At 34.5% G+C, this 18204-nt stretch overlaps 1 protein-coding gene and 1 pseudogene across 3 annotated transcripts in view; one reads left to right on the top strand and one right to left on the bottom strand.

Moving 5' to 3' along the window:
- Positions 1-18204, top strand: part of RPS6KA6 (ribosomal protein S6 kinase A6) — a 116268-nt gene that overhangs the window by 72676 nt on the left and 25388 nt on the right. For all 3 annotated transcript variants that reach the window (XM_058658627.1, XM_004592788.2, XM_058658626.1), the window contains exons 8-17: positions 29-66; positions 4061-4203; positions 7100-7170; positions 7729-7817; positions 8723-8781; positions 11458-11560; positions 12318-12448; positions 12974-13096; positions 13586-13675; positions 15856-16014. In XM_058658627.1, the coding sequence (XP_058514610.1) occupies positions 29-66; positions 4061-4203; positions 7100-7170; positions 7729-7817; positions 8723-8781; positions 11458-11560; positions 12318-12448; positions 12974-13096; positions 13586-13675; positions 15856-16014 (1006 nt within the window). The remainder of the gene's footprint in view (positions 1-28; positions 67-4060; positions 4204-7099; positions 7171-7728; positions 7818-8722; positions 8782-11457; positions 11561-12317; positions 12449-12973; positions 13097-13585; positions 13676-15855; positions 16015-18204) is intronic.
- On the bottom strand, positions 5835-6793 carry LOC105942211 (small ribosomal subunit protein eS8-like; annotated as a pseudogene).

Below are 18204 nucleotides of genomic sequence, written 5' to 3'. Positions count from 1 at the left end.
TCTTCTTGAATATGAATTTTCTTTACAGCATTTTGCTTGATGAAATAGGACATATCAAATTAACAGGTATGCAAATTTTTATATCCTAAATTCATTATTTTATATCTTTTACTATTTTAATACTTTCATACTTTATACTTTCTTTTGTCTTCTTCCTTGATTTGATTTGAATTTTATTCATAGTTTAGTGAGCTAATGTTTGTTTAAGAATTAGTTTTCAATATATTCTATACTTTGAGCCTCTTTGGGGACAATACTGAACTGAACTGATTATATAGCAGAAGATTTGTAGAATGAGAGAAAATATGTTCAAATATCTGCATACTTGTTAACATAATTTGTGTTGTCCTTACAACTTAATTTTTTCTAAAATCTTCCTTGCCTAACAAGGTCTGTATAAAAAAATTATTTGATATGACTTACTTATTTAGAAAATCATGCTTATTCATAATATCCCACTAAAATGAAAAACACAAAATTAAGTGTATATTATTGCTATAGGATATTTTCTGAAGAATATAAGTTAAAGGTAACTACTATAAAAGAAAAAATGTAATGTCAGAAACTTAAAGCAAACATACTTGAACTATTTCCTTAATTTTTATTTTTCATGATTCAATTCCAAAGGCTCAGTGATCGTCCCTATTTGCCTTCCTCCCACTATTTTCCCCCATGTTATTACAATAGTATGGTCTTTCAGCAGCAGTCAGAAGTCCATGATTCTGCTAATTAAGTGTATCATGCCCTTGTAGATAATGGTAGAGAATCCAGTATCCTGTTGTAACATATGTTTAGTAGTTTTCATTGGGAGTCCATCTTTTATTTAGGAGTACAATATGCACTGTATCTTCACTTCTTGGTAAGCTAGTTTCCCTTATACAACTGAACTGAATATTTTATGACAAGATGTCTATATAAGAAAAATTTTAAGCCTTTTCTTATAATTACTTGCATGTTATTTTGATTACTTATAAATGCCCATCAAATTATTGTGTCTTAAGCTTTTCATATGGTAAGTTAGCTCATAAAAGAGTAACAAGGTTACAAGGATGTGAAATACTGCCCTTTACTACCCAAAACATTTTCTTGATATATATGATTTATACATTTTATTTTCAAAATGGTTGTTTGGAAAAAAGACACTGTGTAACTTATCTTATTTAATCTTGTAGCTGGTTCAATGATTGTAAATTTCGGTCCATTAATTTCTGAGAGAATTCTAATGTTAGCCATCAGTTCTTTTAAAAATACTATATAGCAAAGAAAATATAGATTTGAGTAACTCTAAAAGTTAAAGGAGAGCTAAAAAGTTCTCCTTCCCACCTTCCATCTAGAATGGCTAAAGAAACCAATGTTGTTTCTGTACAGCATGGGCTATATAATGCCCATGAAATAATTTGGTTTGGCCCTGCCAACCCAATCATAGGCATGACTCAAAATTCAGGAAATCAATAGACAGCCAATTTTTAAATTGATAATTTTGTATGACCCATGAATTATGTTATAAGTATACAAATACGGAGCTTGTCATGAGAAAGGCTCTCCACCCATGCTTAAAGGTATGTTGTGTTTATCTGAACTAATTTTGAAGATTTGCTCTTAACTACATTTAATTTTCCAAATGGAAATGTCAAATCTTGCTGAAATATAAAGAATATAGGAGTTCATTGTAAATATTTTAAAAATTATATATAAACTTATAATGCATGAAGTTAATGTGATAAGAATATTTGAACACAGAAGTCAGTTTTCGGAGCCTTAAAATTGTTTGTTGCTGTTGGGATTTTAATGTAAAAAGCAACTGCTAAGCCTTTTTGTATTTTAAAATTAAGGTGTAATTTACCTACAGTTAAATTCATTCCTTTGCTGTTTGTGTTATGGAGGGAGCATTCTGTCTCTTATTGCATCAGTGTTGACATCCTGGCCATGTCAGTGTATTTGGTTTCATATGCTGTCTGTGTGAGGGAACTAAGTAAAGTGAAAATGCCATCTCTGTGGTATTTCATGGTATGTACCTGCAATTATCTCAAAATACAAGGTTTACTTTAAAAATCAGGGGTTTTTTTAAAATGTAATTATTTATTTATTTGTTTATTTATTTAATGATACAATTCCATAGGCTCTGGGATTTCCCTTATCCCCTCCCTAAATTTCCTCCCCTCACTAATTTGCCCTATGCTATTACAGTAGTATAGTCCTTCATAAGCAGTCATAAGTCCATCATTCTGCTATTTTAGTGTATCTTGACATTGTAGGCATGGACAATGGAAGAGAGCCCCACATCCCATTAAAAAAACAGTTTCACTGGAAGTCCATCTTTGATTTGGAAGTGTAGATGTATGCTGCATTGATCTGCACATCTGAATATGATAGTCTTTATTACTATACATTTTACTATTCATTCCCTTAAATAAAAAGCCATTACACAAAATCAACAATAGGAATAAAATTTAAAAATTCATACCACTATGAAGTTAAATAGCATGCTAGTGAATGACCAGTGTATCACAGAAGAAATAACGAAGAAAAAAAAAACTTTCTTGGAGAAAATGATGCTACTGTATGACCTTTAAGTCAGTGAAGAATTTAATATGAGAAAAGAAATTATGTTGAAGAAATGAAAATATAAACTAAAATACCAAAATGTATTAGTTGCAGCAAAAGCAGCATTGAAAGGGCTACTGATCTTATGTTTTGCATGAACATTGCCTTGTATCAGAAAGAACATATGCTATTTGTCTTTTTGGAATTGACTCATTTCACTGAGCATAATGATGTCTAGTTGGTAGAATTTCATTCTTTTTAATGGCTGAGTAGCATTCCATGGAGCAGATGTACCAGTTTCTTTATCCACTCCTCTTTGGATGGGCACCTGGGTTGTTTTCATGTCTTTTCTATTTTAGATTGTGCTGGTATAAATGTAGGATTACATACCTTTCTCATATGCAGATTTCATTTCCTTTGGATATATTCCCAGAAGAGTCATATGGCAGGTTTATTTGCAATTCTCTAAGCACTGTCCATACTGATTTCCATAGTGGTTGTACTAGCCTACACTCCCACCAACAGTGAAGGAGGGTGCCTTTCTCCCCACATCCAAGCCAGCAGGTGTTGGTGAATGTTGGTCAATCTCACTGGCATTAATTGAAATCTCAATGTGGTTTTCATTTGTATTTCCCTGGTAGCTTGGGAGCCTGAGTATTTTCCCATATGTCTATTAGCAATTTGAATTTATTCTTGGAAAAATATCTCTCGATTTCTTTCACCCATTTCTTCACAGGGTTGTGTGTTTTGGTGTCACTGAGTTCCTGGAACTGTTTGTAAATCCTGGATATTAGACCCCTATCTGTTGTGTAGAGTGCAAAAATTTTCTCCCATTCTGTTGGTTGCTTCTTCACTTTTTTTTTTTTATCATTTCCTTTGCTGTACAGAAGCTTTTTGGTTTTATATAGTCCCATTTGTTTATTTTGGATTTAACTACCTGTGCTTTTTGTGTTTTCCAAGAAATCTTTCCCTTGGAGCATGCTTTCCTATATTTGCCTCTAATAGTTTGATGTTTTTTTGGGTGTAGGTGCTTGATTTAGGTTCTTGATCCGTTTAGATTTTTGTAGAAGGTGATAGATGAGGCTCTTGCTTCTTACCTCTATAGGCTGCTATCCCACTGTCCCAACAGCATTTTTTGTAGTGACCAGACTATTTAAACTTTTTAAAGAAAAATGCTACCTCATCCAAGCTAAATCAGAGTCTACTTTGTCTTACTTTATGTTAAATTTTAGTTCAGTGTGCAGTTTTAGCTTTTTATTCCCTTAAAGCTGTGCTTAAAGTTCTAGTACCTTTCTGAGAGCATGCATTTTGAAGATGTGATTAAACTCAGTAATCTTTTACTCTTCTTGTAGAATATCATTATGAAATCCAGACATTTTATCCTTACTTTTTTATTGTTATAGGAGCTTTCTTAAGAGTTACTGAGTGTATCCAAAAATAATGTTTATATTTAATGCATTATTATGTCTGATTGGGTGTTTTCTGCTTCCTGAAGTTGTTTTTAAACTCTTTGCAGATTTTGGACTCAGCAAGGAGTCAGTAGATCAAGAAAAGAAGGCCTACTCATTTTGCGGTACAGTTGAGTATATGGCTCCTGAGGTAGTAAATAGAAGAGGCCATTCCCAGAGTGCTGATTGGTGGTCATATGGTGTACTTATGGTATGTAGCAGTATGTCAAATGTACATAATATTATTTATAATCTTGAGTTAATTTCCAGGATGTGTCAGGTAAGGAAGCATTTCTGATAATTTCTGATTAAATTTTTTAAAATAGGCTTTTGATGCTCAAATTTCATTTAAGGTTTCTAATAAAAGGCTAAATGATAGCAGTGCTATAAAACTGTTCATATTTGAGACTCAGGAAATAAGTCTGCCAGACTCTAGATTTCAGAATTCTGAGTTTAGTGGTCATATGATTTTGTAGGTATGACAGAATTTATTGTCTTATCATATACTGTTTTATTGTCAGATTGTTTCAGGTATGCCCTACAAAGATTGTAAACCTCTTGAGGAAAAGGATCATGTCTTCTATTATATTTTTAATCTCACTAGTACTTACCATAGTGAGCATTTAATAGATGCTTAGTAAATATAGACTAGTTTGCTAAGAGATCATGCATAAAATTTGCAGGAATAAGTTGGAAGCTAGATGAACAATTTTGAGTGAGATATGATTTGTTTTAAATCAAATAATCCATTTCCCATTTATTATTGAATGATTCATTGTATAATGTAGCAATATATCAAGTACCTATGATAAACCAGTCACTTGGGGGAGGCTGTGGTGTGGGAACCTATTCAAATAGATGATATGGCATTTTCTGTGATTCAAGTAGGCATACAATGAGAATGAAACAGCAAATGAAATTGCTTGAAACGGACAAAACCTGTCTAAAATTACCATTAGTATTACAAGGAACACTTTATATAAGTTTATATAGGAAAAATGGAGGAGGCGGAATTTAAATTAAGTTTGAGAGATAGATAAAATTTAAATGGTTGCGTGTTAAAGAAGTAGAGTATTGCAATTATATTAGCAAAGACTTGGGGAACCAGTTTAACCAAAATAGTGGAGAATGAATCAGGAGGTGCAGGAAGTAAAGCTGTAATGTGATTTACTTGGTAATAGTGTACTATTATGTGTTCTTAAATGTATTGGTAATTAGAGAAAAATTGTATTTTTGGATGACTGCGACAGCATTACAGAAAATTCATTGACAATGGAATAAACAAGAATCAGAGATACCAAAAAAGGATTTCCTTGCAAACAGTTACAAAATTATAGAATACAAAAGGGGCAATATTAGTGACATTGCAAAGGAAGAAGTGACTAACCTTACCTGATTAAATTATACAACTGCAACGGGAAGATAAGAGTCAAGATAAAAATACCTGTAAACTAATGAAAATTTAGGGGATCGAAAGGATTGGGAGATAAATAGAAAAGAGATTAGGATTAGAACAACTGTTTTTGTAAGTGAAGAAACAATTTATGTTTAACATGTGCCATAAGTTACTATAGGTTATTAACCACCTATGGAGGGGCAGTAAACAATAAAATCAGTATAATTTGGAGGCTTATTTAATATGTGTACTTAGACTTATGTGTGTCTGTAAACACTCAACTATATCTTATGTAGCTAGGGCAGAAGTAAAATTCCATGCACTGTCCTTTCTTTCTCTCCCTGCTAGTCCCTCTACTACCCATCTGTTTCCCAAGGATGAATCATTAATGTAGATTTTGGAGGGAACATTGAAATGTGAGTGAGAAAGAGGGTTGAAAGAAGATTTGGGAGTTATCAGGGTATGAAAGAATTGGCCAGATAAAATAATTGAAATTATGACTTCATGTAATTGAGCAGAAGACTGAAGCCAAACCATTATTGAGCACAGGCTTGAGATAAAATGATGAGGGATACAATCTTTATTTCTAAGAGTCTCATGTCCTACTGAGTGAGCTAGAATGGCTCTCAATCTTTAGTTATGTATTCATAGGTAGTTTTTAAAGAAACAGAATAAACATCTTTGTCTTTATTAAGGCGGATTTATTTTCTTTTCTGGGCCTTGGTTTTCCTTAGGTAGTTCTCCAGCTCCTTGCCCTCTAGCATGTCGCTGTCTACTCAGCCACACTGACCTGGCCTTGGTGCAATGCAGGCCAGCAGCTTGTCCTGCTGGAACTGCTCCTCCAGAAGACTGCTGATCTTGGCATTCCTTTTCCTTGCATCGTATTTCTTCTCGATTTTCTTGGACCACTTTTTAAGATCTCCCCCTCCTCAGGGAGTCATTTTGGCTCCTTTCTTGTGGCCCAGGGGCAGAGCATAGTGACACTCTTGCCATTGCCAGTACAGAGTGCTGTGGATGAGCACGATGCAGTTCTTCACCAGGTCTGGGTGCACACCAACTCATTGTTGAAGGCATTGTAGACAACAGCAATGATCCTGCTTTTCTGAGTACAATACTAAAAGCTCCAGGAGAAGTTGCCCATGTCCAGCTTCAGGGCCTGGTACTTCTTGTTGCCTTGTCACTTGCACTGTATGAATGCTGCAGGGGTCGATCTTAGTGTTAGCAGCCAGGCGACCCAGCTCATGCTTCCGCTTCTTGTGGCAGGGCTTTCTCTTGTCCCCAGTCTTGAGGCACTTGTGCCAGTTGTCCCTGAGAGATACCCACTGCTCGGCGCTGGCTGGAAAGAGCCTCAATCTTTATTTTTAAACTTACACTTGTATATCACTATTTGCTTAGTTATATGCATTACAGTTAAATTTCTTTGGGAAAGTATTTTCCTCATGCTATATATGTTTGTCTCAAAGTGGTTTTTTTTTTTTAAGTTGTTTTCTTTTTTAAAGATAACTTGTGTTTGTGTGTGTGTGTGTGTGTGTGTGTGTGTGTTTGTATAAGTGACCTAGTTTTTTTGGTCCAGTTTTGATCCACTGTGATTTAAATCCTAGATGTTTTGATGATCATGTATGTAGCACAAGTCTCATTTTTCTGAATAATTTTTTATGTGTTCTAAATTGTATTAAAATGACCCTTAGGCGTTTTGTCTGTTTTGTTCTAGTTTGAAATGCTTACTGGTACTCTGCCATTTCAAGGTAAAGACAGAAACGAAACCATGAATATGATACTAAAGTAAGTGTAAATACTATGGTTTTCTTTTGGGAAAAGAATTCCTTGCTTTCAATTTTGAGAAACATAATTTGGCTTTTTTTAAAATCACTTTTTTAATTTATTTATTATTTTTATTTCATTAATTACATTGTATTATGTGACACAGTTTCATAGGTACTTGGATTCTCCCCACCCCTCCCCAAACCCTTCCACTATGGTGGATTCCTCCACCTTGTTGCATAACCACAGTTCAAGTTCAGTTGAGATTTTAATTGATCGGGATGATACTCTGCTGGCTCTGCCTTCAGACCAGAGAGGGTATACCTAAGAAGCCGTTGAACTTGACTGGACGATAAGATGCTGGACTCTATGTTTGGTATATGCTTGCAATGGGGGAATCTCAACTGAACATAATTTGGCTTTAAATCCATACAAATGAACATTATTTACACTGTCTTCATATTCTGCCAAATAGGGAACATTAGTTGTTGTTATAAAGGTACCTTATTTTATTTTAGATTTTTCAAACTTGAAATGTTCCTAGATTTAAGTGAAATGTTTTTAAAATCTGTTTTCTAGAGCAAAACTTGGAATGCCTCAGTTTCTTAGCGCTGAAGCACAGAGTCTTTTAAGGATGTTATTCAAAAGGAATCCAGCAAATAGATTGGGTATCGTTTATTTTCTTGGCTTTTGTAAAAATACATGGCATATATTGGGAGGATAATTACATCTTTATATTTTCTGGCTTCATTTAAGTTCACTTACTACTCTGTATAATTGTATGATAAAGACAATTTTGATGAAGTAGATTGTTAGATTAATTAGATTATGCATTTTGCATCATATTTCTGAAATAGCAAATGCTGTTATGTCTGTGATAAAAAATATATTGAAATTTCAGTTTATTCTTTTGTAGTTTATGACACAGCATATAAACAAAGTCATAAGGCGGATTATTGAGAAAAAATTCACTTAAAGTTTAATATTGGAACTAGTGCGGCACAGTGGGTTACGCTGCTATTTTTCATGCTGATATCCCATGTGGAGTGAGTCTTGTCTACCCTGTTTCTAATCCAGTTCCTTGCTATTGTACCTGGGAAGGAAGGCATCAAACATGTCCCAAATATGTGGGCTGCTGATACCCATGTGGGAGTTCCAAATGACGTCCCTAGCTTTTACCCAATGTAAAATTGATTGTTGTAGCCACCTAGGCAGTGATCCAGCAAATGGAAGATTTCACTGTCTTTTGTTTCTGTTGCCCTGCCTTTCAAATAAGTAGCTAAATTAACCTTTTAAAATATTTTAATGTTATACTGGACATGATTTTGATTGTCAAGGGAGACACTATAGTATTTTATGATCCCAAGTGGCTCAATATGAACTCCAGTTTTTCAGTTACTAAAACCAAAGGAGTGGTTAATAAAATGAAATGCCGGGCACGAAATCATAGATCTTTCACTTGAAGGGACCCTATGAAATGTGTGTATTTCTGCTTGTAGATGACAGTCTTATAGCCTGTTATCAAGATGAAAAAATAGTCATATCAGTGAAAAGGATCTTTCCACCTTTACAGGTTCAGAAGGAGTTGAAGAAATTAAAAGACATCTTTTTTTTGCAAATATTGACTGGAATGTAAGTTGAATAGAGAATTTGTTATTGAATATATTGAAGTGAGAAGAAACCTGAAGAGTAAATGTGCATACATGAATTTCTGTGATAAATTTAAACAATTTGCTTTACATTTAATGTAAGATTTTTATTTGCATGTGCAGTGTATCATGGCAATTACCTTTATCATAAGATGTGTGTATAATTAGTAATTATCTTTCTAATTTTTAACTTCTTAAGTATGGTTAATATTGTGTCCTTTTCTAGATTGGGCAGTGGGTGGAGGAACATAATGGGGATCATATATAAGTGATAAATATATTCTTTATAGGAAATGAATTGTAAAGAATCTAAGTTGTTATTTAATATTAATGTTATGTGATATGTGTTAGAGTAAACTGAATTTTATTAAGATGTGGGTATCTTTTTATGTATTTCAGTCAGTCTTGAGGGGACTTGAAAACAGAAACATTCCAAAATTATAATTCAGATTTTATGCATGCTTTTCTTAGTTGTTTATCTCATACTAATGGCTTTTTTAAGTAAAGCTGAACTTACTGTTTGCTTTATAATGCAGGTTTATATATATTTTATGTGATAATCATAATCGTTAAGCATTTTTTGTTTAGTTCAGCACTGACTCTGATTTTTTTTTTAAAGTTAAGGAATCTATTTTGATTTTGAAGGCGGAATAGAAAACTCTTATTTACAGATCAAATCATTATGATATGGCTTATGTAACAGTTTTAGTAGGACATATTTTGATTTTTTAAATAATTGCAAAGGTATAGTGTGGCAGTTATCATACTCCTAATACCATAAAAAAGTGGACTTGCTGCATGGGAACCTACACTTTGTCCTGTCTGTGTACTTATCTCTTTTTTAGAAACCTTTTATTCTCTTTAAATTTCTTCTTTTCTTCCTTTCACCTTACCTGGATAAATGGGAAAAAAATTTTCCATCATTACTGTATCTAAAACAGTTATGAACATTGTAATTAAAATAACAAATTACACTTATTTAAACAAATTCATCATATTTATTTAAATGAATGAAAGTTACTTTTAAAATAATTCAAATTTTTCCTACTATGGGGAAATTTTAAAAAGTAGGTTGCTATAAAAAAGTTCTTATCTATTTTCTGTATCTTTCAAAAATGTAAATTTTCCTAGTTAGATGGTTAGACAAGCGTAAAATTTTGAATTTCATGATAGTAGCCTCATAAAATATCTCCTTTTTAAGTTCAAAGATCATTTAACATGAAATATATGGGATATTTTTAAAAGTTCCAGGAGGATATATTCACCTGATTTTTACTGATTAGGTTTGGCCTGATCATTAAGATGCCCGCATCCGTATCTGAGTTCCCAGGATCTATTCCCGATTCCTGTTCCTGACTACCTGCTAAAGCAAACCTTGGGAAGGTTTGTCCTTTAAGAAATGTGATTCCTTCCGTGCATGTGGGAGGCCTGGATTATGTTCCTATCTCCAGATTTTAACTCATCCCTGGATACTATGGGCATTTTGATATTCCCTCTCTGCCTTTGAAATAAACAAGAAATATATCAGGGCTGTCATTGTGATGTAGCAGATAAAGCCGCTAACTGTGATGCCAGCATCACATGAGTGCCGGTTCCAGTTGTAGCAGGCTCACTTCCAATCCAGTTCTCTACTAAACCAACAGACTATGGCTCCAGTTCTTGGGCCCCCTAGATGCACATGGGAGAACTAGAGGAAGCTCTTGGCTCCCTGTTTCTGTCTGGCCTAGACATAGTCATGGTGGCTGTTTGGGGAGTAAAACAGTGAATGGAGGATCTCTCTCTCTTTCTTTCTGCCATTCTGTGCCTTTCAAAATAACAAGATTAATCAATTGATTGATTAATATCAACATTAATATCACAATCCTTCCCTTTTTAAAGAAATGAATTAAGAATCTTTCAAAATAGGATTAAAATTGAATTATTTGGATGAGAAGGTATTTTGAAGTTTATATACTTTTTTAATAAAGTCTTTGAAAAATCTGAGGATTTCTTATATAGTTCTTAAAATTCATGAACTGATTTTTAAAATCTTGAGCAAGCGCTTTTAGTTGCTTTTGCATAGGAACATTGTGATATATTCTGTATGATTATATTACCAGTTAGAATTCAGATTATTTATTTGTATCCAAAATTGAAAATCTTATTCCTTGCGAATGCAGTTTGTGTTTACTATGTTTCCTGGCCTCAGTAGAATTTGGATATGATGCTGATTTTTTAGAATTTGGGTAGCAAGTATATGAAGCATGTTGGAATTTCTTTTATACAATTGTGAGTCTTTGGTTAAATACTGTGAATTTTATGTTCTGTTTTACCTTAAAAATTACTCATGCAGTATCTGATCCAAAATGCATAGGACCCACAAGTATTTGGATTTTTTATATTGGACCATTTGCATACATAGAATATTTGAAATTGCATTCATTTCAAAACAAAATGTATGTATATGTATTTGTATGTGTATGTATGTATGTATATATATCTCCTGGAGTTAATTTTATACAGTATCCGTTGTGTACCATCACACGCCATCAGGTGTGGAATTTTATGCTTGTAGCATGTCAGTCCCAAAACTTTCATTTTTTGGATTATGGATGCTCAATCTGTGTTTAAGAAATTTTAAGCATTAGTATCTTTTTGTGTTCACCATTACTTCTTCTAGAAATTATACAAAAGAGAAGTTCAACCTCCTTTCAAACCTGCTTCTGGAAAACCAGATGATACTTTTTGTTTTGATCCTGAGTTTACTGCAAAAACTCCTAAAGGTAATGCATTGGTTTTTTTTGTTTTTGTTTTTGTTTTATTAAATTTATTCATTAATTACATTGTGTTGTAATTACATAGAATCTGGGATTCTCTCCCCCACCCTCCCCCCATGGTGGGTTCCTCCACCCCGCTGCACAACCATAGTTCAAGTTTAGTTGAAGTTCCCTCCCTGCAAGAATTTGCCAAGCATAGAGCATTGTTATGTGTAAAATCAGGACTCTTATTGCAGTTGATGGATTAAAAACCTTTTTTCCTAAGTCAAAAAGGATGGTAAGTTTGCAGAGGACGGGCCTGCCCCTTATGGAAGTGTGGATCCTACATATGATGTTGTTGAGGTATCTATCAAGTAGATACTTTTAATGTGAACTGTGTATCAGAGAAGCATGATCTCAGATAAAAAGTAGTAAGATTTTTTTTTCATTTTTATAAGTTGTTTGACATTGTGCTGATTTACACATGGCAGTGAAAAATCTAGTTATTTCTTTGACTCTTAAGGTAGATTTAATATGGTTTTACTTCTTGTGGCATTGCCTTCATACATTCTTTGAACTAAACAATGAGGATGCAGCAGTGGATAAGACAAAAATTACCTCATGGGGCATACATATGCATGGTGGAAGATTTTAATGAATAAAATGAAACATATATTAAATTAGATGGTGATGTATAATGGTTTCCTTCGTATTTTTAGAAATTCTGAATTTTTGTATCAGGTTTTTGTATAGTTCTAATTAACTATAATTATTTTGAAATTAGATTCTCCTGGTTTACCAGCTAGTGCAAATGCTCATCAACTCTTCAAAGGATTTAGTTTTGTTGCAACATCTATTGCAGAAGAATACAAAATCACTCCTATCACAAGTGCAAATGTGTTGCCAATCGTACAGGTAAATTCCACTTGATCACATTTGGGCATGTATGCATTTGAAGATAATTATTTCTTTCAGTTATTTCTAATAGATTTTTAGTAGCTTTGCAAAGTGATTTTTTACTTCATATATTTTGGAAAAAAACTATATTAGCCTTTAATCATATTTGTGCAGCTGTTTTGGCAAGAAAGTATTTGGACAACTTATAACTGTTTTTGAAGGACTATACCATTGTAATAACATTGGGGAAGTCAGTGGGGGGAGGGGAAATCCATGAGCCTGTGGAAATCTGTCATAAAATTAAAAAATCAGTTAAAATATAGAAATAAAAGAAAATATTTGGAGAATTTATAAGCCGGTTTATGTATTGTGCTGACATTGGAGACCTAGAAAGTCTGCTATTTAGGATTGGTGCATAATTGTCATAAGCCATTTATGAATATTGACAACTCCAAGATTTACGATGGATATATATTTGCAGTAAAGATAGAAAGCATGAAAATATGTCATTGTCTTTAGTATTTTATTTTTATTGAAAAACAGATAAATGGAAATGCTGAACAATTTGGTGATGTATATGAATTGAAGGAGGATATTGGTGTTGGGTCCTATTCCGTTTGTAAGCGATGCATACATAAAACTACGAACATGGAATTTGCAGTAAAGGTATTGTTACTGAGCCTAACTTTTAATTTTTTGAAATGTATTTCATGTAAATTAAGACTACCTGACATATTTTCAGTGGAAATAGGAAAGATATCATGGGAGAGAATTCCAATACCTAATATTTTCACTTTTAGTTTCTAAGACTTTATATTAGAGGAACAATGTATTTCATAATCAGTGTATTTAATTAACTTTTTACTTTTGGATAGTTTTGTTTTAGGATAATTTGTTAAGATTGACCAGTTGTGACACACTGACATTTGGATCACACTGTCATTTAGTATAGTTTCAGTGAAATGGAATATAGCTAAGTTCTCTAGTTTATTTTTTTTCTGTTAAATTTCAGTTATAGGAATCTTTTAAACATTAAAATAATGAAGTAAACATTGTTTTGAGTTATGTGTATGTTTAATAATATAACCAAATTAAAAATATATATAAAGAAAATGGTTTATTGTCTCTGAGATTTTTTTCTTCTTGGCTTCTTAGATCATTGACAAAAGCAAGCGAGACCCCTCAGAAGAAATTGAAATTCTGATGCGCTATGGACAACATCCAAACATTATTACTTTAAAGGATGTAGGTATTTTTTAGCCTGGATACTGAAGTTTTAAAGTTATGACTTGGAACTTTACATTATGCATTGAATTGATTTTTATTATATTTTCAATTTCGTGCAGCATTACCTCAAAATTCTTCGAATTACCACTTCAGTTTTTTTTCTGTGTGTGTGTATGTGGGTATGTGTAGATATAAAGTATCACATATTGGGGCTGGTATAGTGGCATTGCAAGCTGTTCCTCCTATTGAGGGACAGGCATCCTATATGGGCACTGCTTCTAGTAGCGTCTGCTCCACTTCTTTTCCAGTTCCCTGCTGGTGACCGGGGAAACAGCAGAGAATGGCTCAAGTTCTTGGGTCCCTGTACTCATGTGGGAGACTCAGAAGAATGTCCTGGCTCCCAGCTATATCTGGCCCAACTTTAGCCGTACTGGCCATTTGGGGAGTGAACCACTAGATGGAAATTCTCTCTGTCTCTCCCTCTTTCTCTCAGTAATGCTTTCAAGTAAAATACATATGTCTTTCTTTCCATTTTTTAATTATTATTTTATGTTATAGTTCTGTAGCCTCTGAGATTTCCCTTACCCCTCCCCAAGTTTCTTCCTCCTCCACCACTGATTTCCCCTATATTATTATTACAATAGTATAGTTCTCCATAAACACTCATGAGTCCATCATTGCAGGCATGGACAATGGGAAAAAGTCCAGCATTCTATTGTCAAGATATATTTAACAGTATCATTGGGAGTCTGTTTTTAATCTGGAAATTTATTGAATTCTGTATCCATCGTTTCCTTAATGTATTCCTCACTTAACTCTGAGGTAGGCAAAGGGTTTTGCTGCTTTGCAGGGGAGTCTTCAGTAATATTCATTGTGCCTTTGTCTCTTCTTTTGCTCTTGGTCATTGTACTTCTGGTTAGATGATTTTTCTCCTTAGGGTAGGTGTCTAAGCTGTGTCAGCCACAAATCTACAGTTCAACTTTACTTATTACGGTTGGTACACGATTCTTTATTTGCAGTCACTTGTGCCACTCCCTCCAGTGAGTTCCAGGTCTGGGCTCTTACGTTAGGCTTTCACCATGGTCTCTGTAGCCCCAGCTCCTGGCTCACCACTCTCTACCTCTTGTGATTTCGTGCTGAGGCTGTACTATTGTCTGTACAACTTTTCTCCCACTCTGGTTCAAGCAATTCCCAGGATTAGGGAGACTCCAAGTGTCCTAAATAACTAGGTTGTTGGTGGTGCTAATTTTGTCAGAACTTGCTGGCCATTGGGTTTGAGGGCCACTCGGACCTGTTTTGACCGGTAGTATGCCAAAGTTGGTATTATTTTCCCCCAAAAAAACAAGTCTTAAAAATAATCTCAAGTGCCCTGATCCTCTTAAAAAGGGTATAAATATTTTCTTATGCATCCTACATTATGTATTTTAATTAATAATGTTTCAAATATCATGTCAGATAATGGACTTAAAGAAGATATTCCATAACAAATAATATATTTAGTTCATAAAGAAGCTTGTTAGAGAAATGAAGAATTTATAATACAGGAAAATTTATATTAATATCATTTCATAGGCACTGAGTTTTATTTTTTTTAAATTTATGTCCTTTTGTGAGCCATAGCATATATCTACAAAATGTAATAAAATTATACATTGAGCATGATCTTTTTTTTTTTGATTTACTATTATTGGAAAGCCAGATATACAGAGAGGAGGAGAGACAGAGAGGAAGATCTTCCATCCGATGTTTCACTCCCCAAGTGAGCCACAACGGGCTGGTGCGCGCCAATCCGATGCTGGGAACCAGGAACCTCTTCCAGGTCTCCCACGCAGGTGCAGGGTCCCAAAGCTTTGGGCCATCCTCAACTGCTTTCCCAGGCCACAAGCAGGGAGCTGGATGGGAAGTGGAGCTGCCGAGATTAGAACCGGCGCCCATATGGGATCCCAGGGCGTTAGAGGCGAGGACTTTAGCCACTAGGCCACGCCGCCGGGCCCAAGAGCATGATCTTTAAGGATGTATCAGAGATTGAACAGCTGATTCAATCTTCAGTGTAACCTTATATTATTAATAATAAAGGAATACTATCTTCTTTTAAATGTGAAATGTTGACTTTCTGGAAAAGCAAAGTAAATGTATTTTAAATATTTTATAATTGTAAATTTTAAATAACCACATTTTGAAAATATTTTGTTTTTTAGGTCTTTGATGATGGTAGATACATTTACCTTGTTACAGATTTGATGAAAGGAGGAGAACTACTGGATCGTATTCTCAAACAAAAATGTTTCTCAGAACAGGAGGCTAGCGATGTGCTGTATGTAATAACAAAGACAGTTGACTATCTTCATTGTCAAGGAGTAAGTTGTAATTGTATTTTTCCTTTTACTTCTGTAGCTTCATAAAATTGTATACAGGACATGATGCCATATGAAATTAATTGCTTTTTCTGACAGTTATGTATTTTCATAGGGTATATCATAATAAAGCTAATAATGTAGTTAAGGTTTAAACTTAGGAAATTGGGATTTGGCATGTTAGTGTTAAAAGTGGTTTGAATTATATCATTATACCTAACATGGACTGAGCAATTATTAAACCTGATCAAATTTTAAAATGAAGCATAAATGAATTATGTAAGTATATGTTGTAGGTATTCAGATTGCCATAAATAAAGACAGTAAATCTTCTTAAGCATTTTTGTTAAAAATTTTAGAAGAAATTGTCCAGGTTTTGTGATGCTATGTGATGTTTTGGTACATGTATTCATTATGTAATGTGAATTTAAGATAAACATATTTATTCTTTAAAGCTTTTAACATTCCTTTGTTTTGACAGCATCTGAAAATCCTATCTTCTAGGTTGTTTTTTTTTACCTAGGAAAATATACAATGAATAAGCTTTATTTCTACATTACTGTCAATAGAATTGTCAAAGAACCAAGAACAGCTTTTTTCTGTGTAGCATTAATCACTACCTGTCAATCAACGTTTCTCAATCCCTCCTCCACTACTTCCTTTCTCAGTGTAATTTTAACTTCTATGAGATCATCTTTCTGTAGATTCCACATATGCGTGAGGTCATGTGACATTTGCCTTTCTGTGCTTGGCTGATTCCACCAGTCAGAAGCCAGGAACCAGGAACTCTATCAAGCTCTTCACTTGGGTGACAGAGGCTCAAATGTTTGGACCTTCCTTCTCTACCTTCCCAGGTGCATTATCAGGAAGCTAGGTCAGAAGTGGAGTAGCCAGAACTTGAACTGGCACTCTGATATGGGGTGATGGTGTGGCCTGTTGGCAACGCCCGCGTCGCCACGTACACCGAGCCGAGTGGAGGGACTAGGGTTACAAAAAAGACAACGCAGTGAGACAACACAAGACAACACGCAGTACACAGAATGCCGAATGCGAAAAAATGAATCGATCTTTATTGAAACTCCAGGCTTTCTTTTATACTCTGCCTAGCTCCTCCCAGTGTTTATCCAGTCCTCTAGTGGCCACCCTAAATCCCTTGAGTTCCTCCCAGTGTCTATCCAATCCTCTAGTGGCCACCCTAAATCCCTTCAGTTCCTCCCAGTGTCTATCCAATCCTCTAGTGGCCACCCTAAATCCCTTGAGTTCCTCCCAGTGTTTATCCAATCCTCTAGTGGCCACCCTAAATCCCTTGAGTTCCTCCCAGTGTTTATCCAATCCCTTGGCAGATAACTTGACAAATAGGAAGCAGGAACTTGCGGTTAAGCCAGTGGCTAGATGTATCAGGCCAAAATTGCCCATCCTGTTACCCTCTGAGAAACAAGCTAAGCTGTGGAGTTAATCCTTGGGAGACTGGGGCCTGCAGTGGCCAGCATAGTGCAGCCCTTCTTTTGTCTTTTCAGTAGTAGCCAATCTTACCAGAGCAAAGAGGTATCTCACTGGAATTTTGATTTACATTTCCCTGATGATGACCTATTCGTGCCTTACTTTGAGAAATGACTGTTGATATCTGCATTTTTTATTCTTATTTTTCATTATACAGTTCCATAGGCTCAATGATTTCCCCTTCCACCATTTCCATTTACCCTCCCCCATCTGTTTTCGCCTGTGTTATCACAATAATATAGTGCTGCCGCCAAAACCAGAAGTCCATCATTCTTTTGTTTATAAGTGTATCATGACCTATAGGTATAGACAACGATAGGTAGTCCAAGTATCCTCTTTTAAGATATATTCAGCAGTTTCATTGGGAGTCTGATTTGTACATTTTCTAATTTGCTTGGGGACTTTAAATCTTGACCCTTGACAGCCATCCCTCAATTACAATCAGAAATTTGGATTCTAAACCTTTAATTAGTAATATAATAAATTTTGTGGCAGAAGGATATCTGTTAGTTCAGTTACTGTCTCTTCAAAAGGAAGGCAAATTAGTTGAGTTTCAAAGAAGTCAACTGTATAGCTTTAGAAGGAAACTAGCAAGTAGTTTTAGAAATTTATGTTGCAATATATTTAAAAACAGCAATTCAGAATTGAGACAAAATTCTACATGTGTCTTAAAATTAATACAAGTAAACTATT

This window comes from Ochotona princeps, chromosome X (assembly GCF_030435755.1).
Source record: "Ochotona princeps isolate mOchPri1 chromosome X, mOchPri1.hap1, whole genome shotgun sequence".
Classification (NCBI taxonomy): domain Eukaryota; kingdom Metazoa; phylum Chordata; class Mammalia; order Lagomorpha; family Ochotonidae; genus Ochotona; species Ochotona princeps.
The sequence above is the reverse complement of the archived record's forward strand: the minus strand, read 5'-3'. Positions and strand labels throughout refer to the sequence as shown.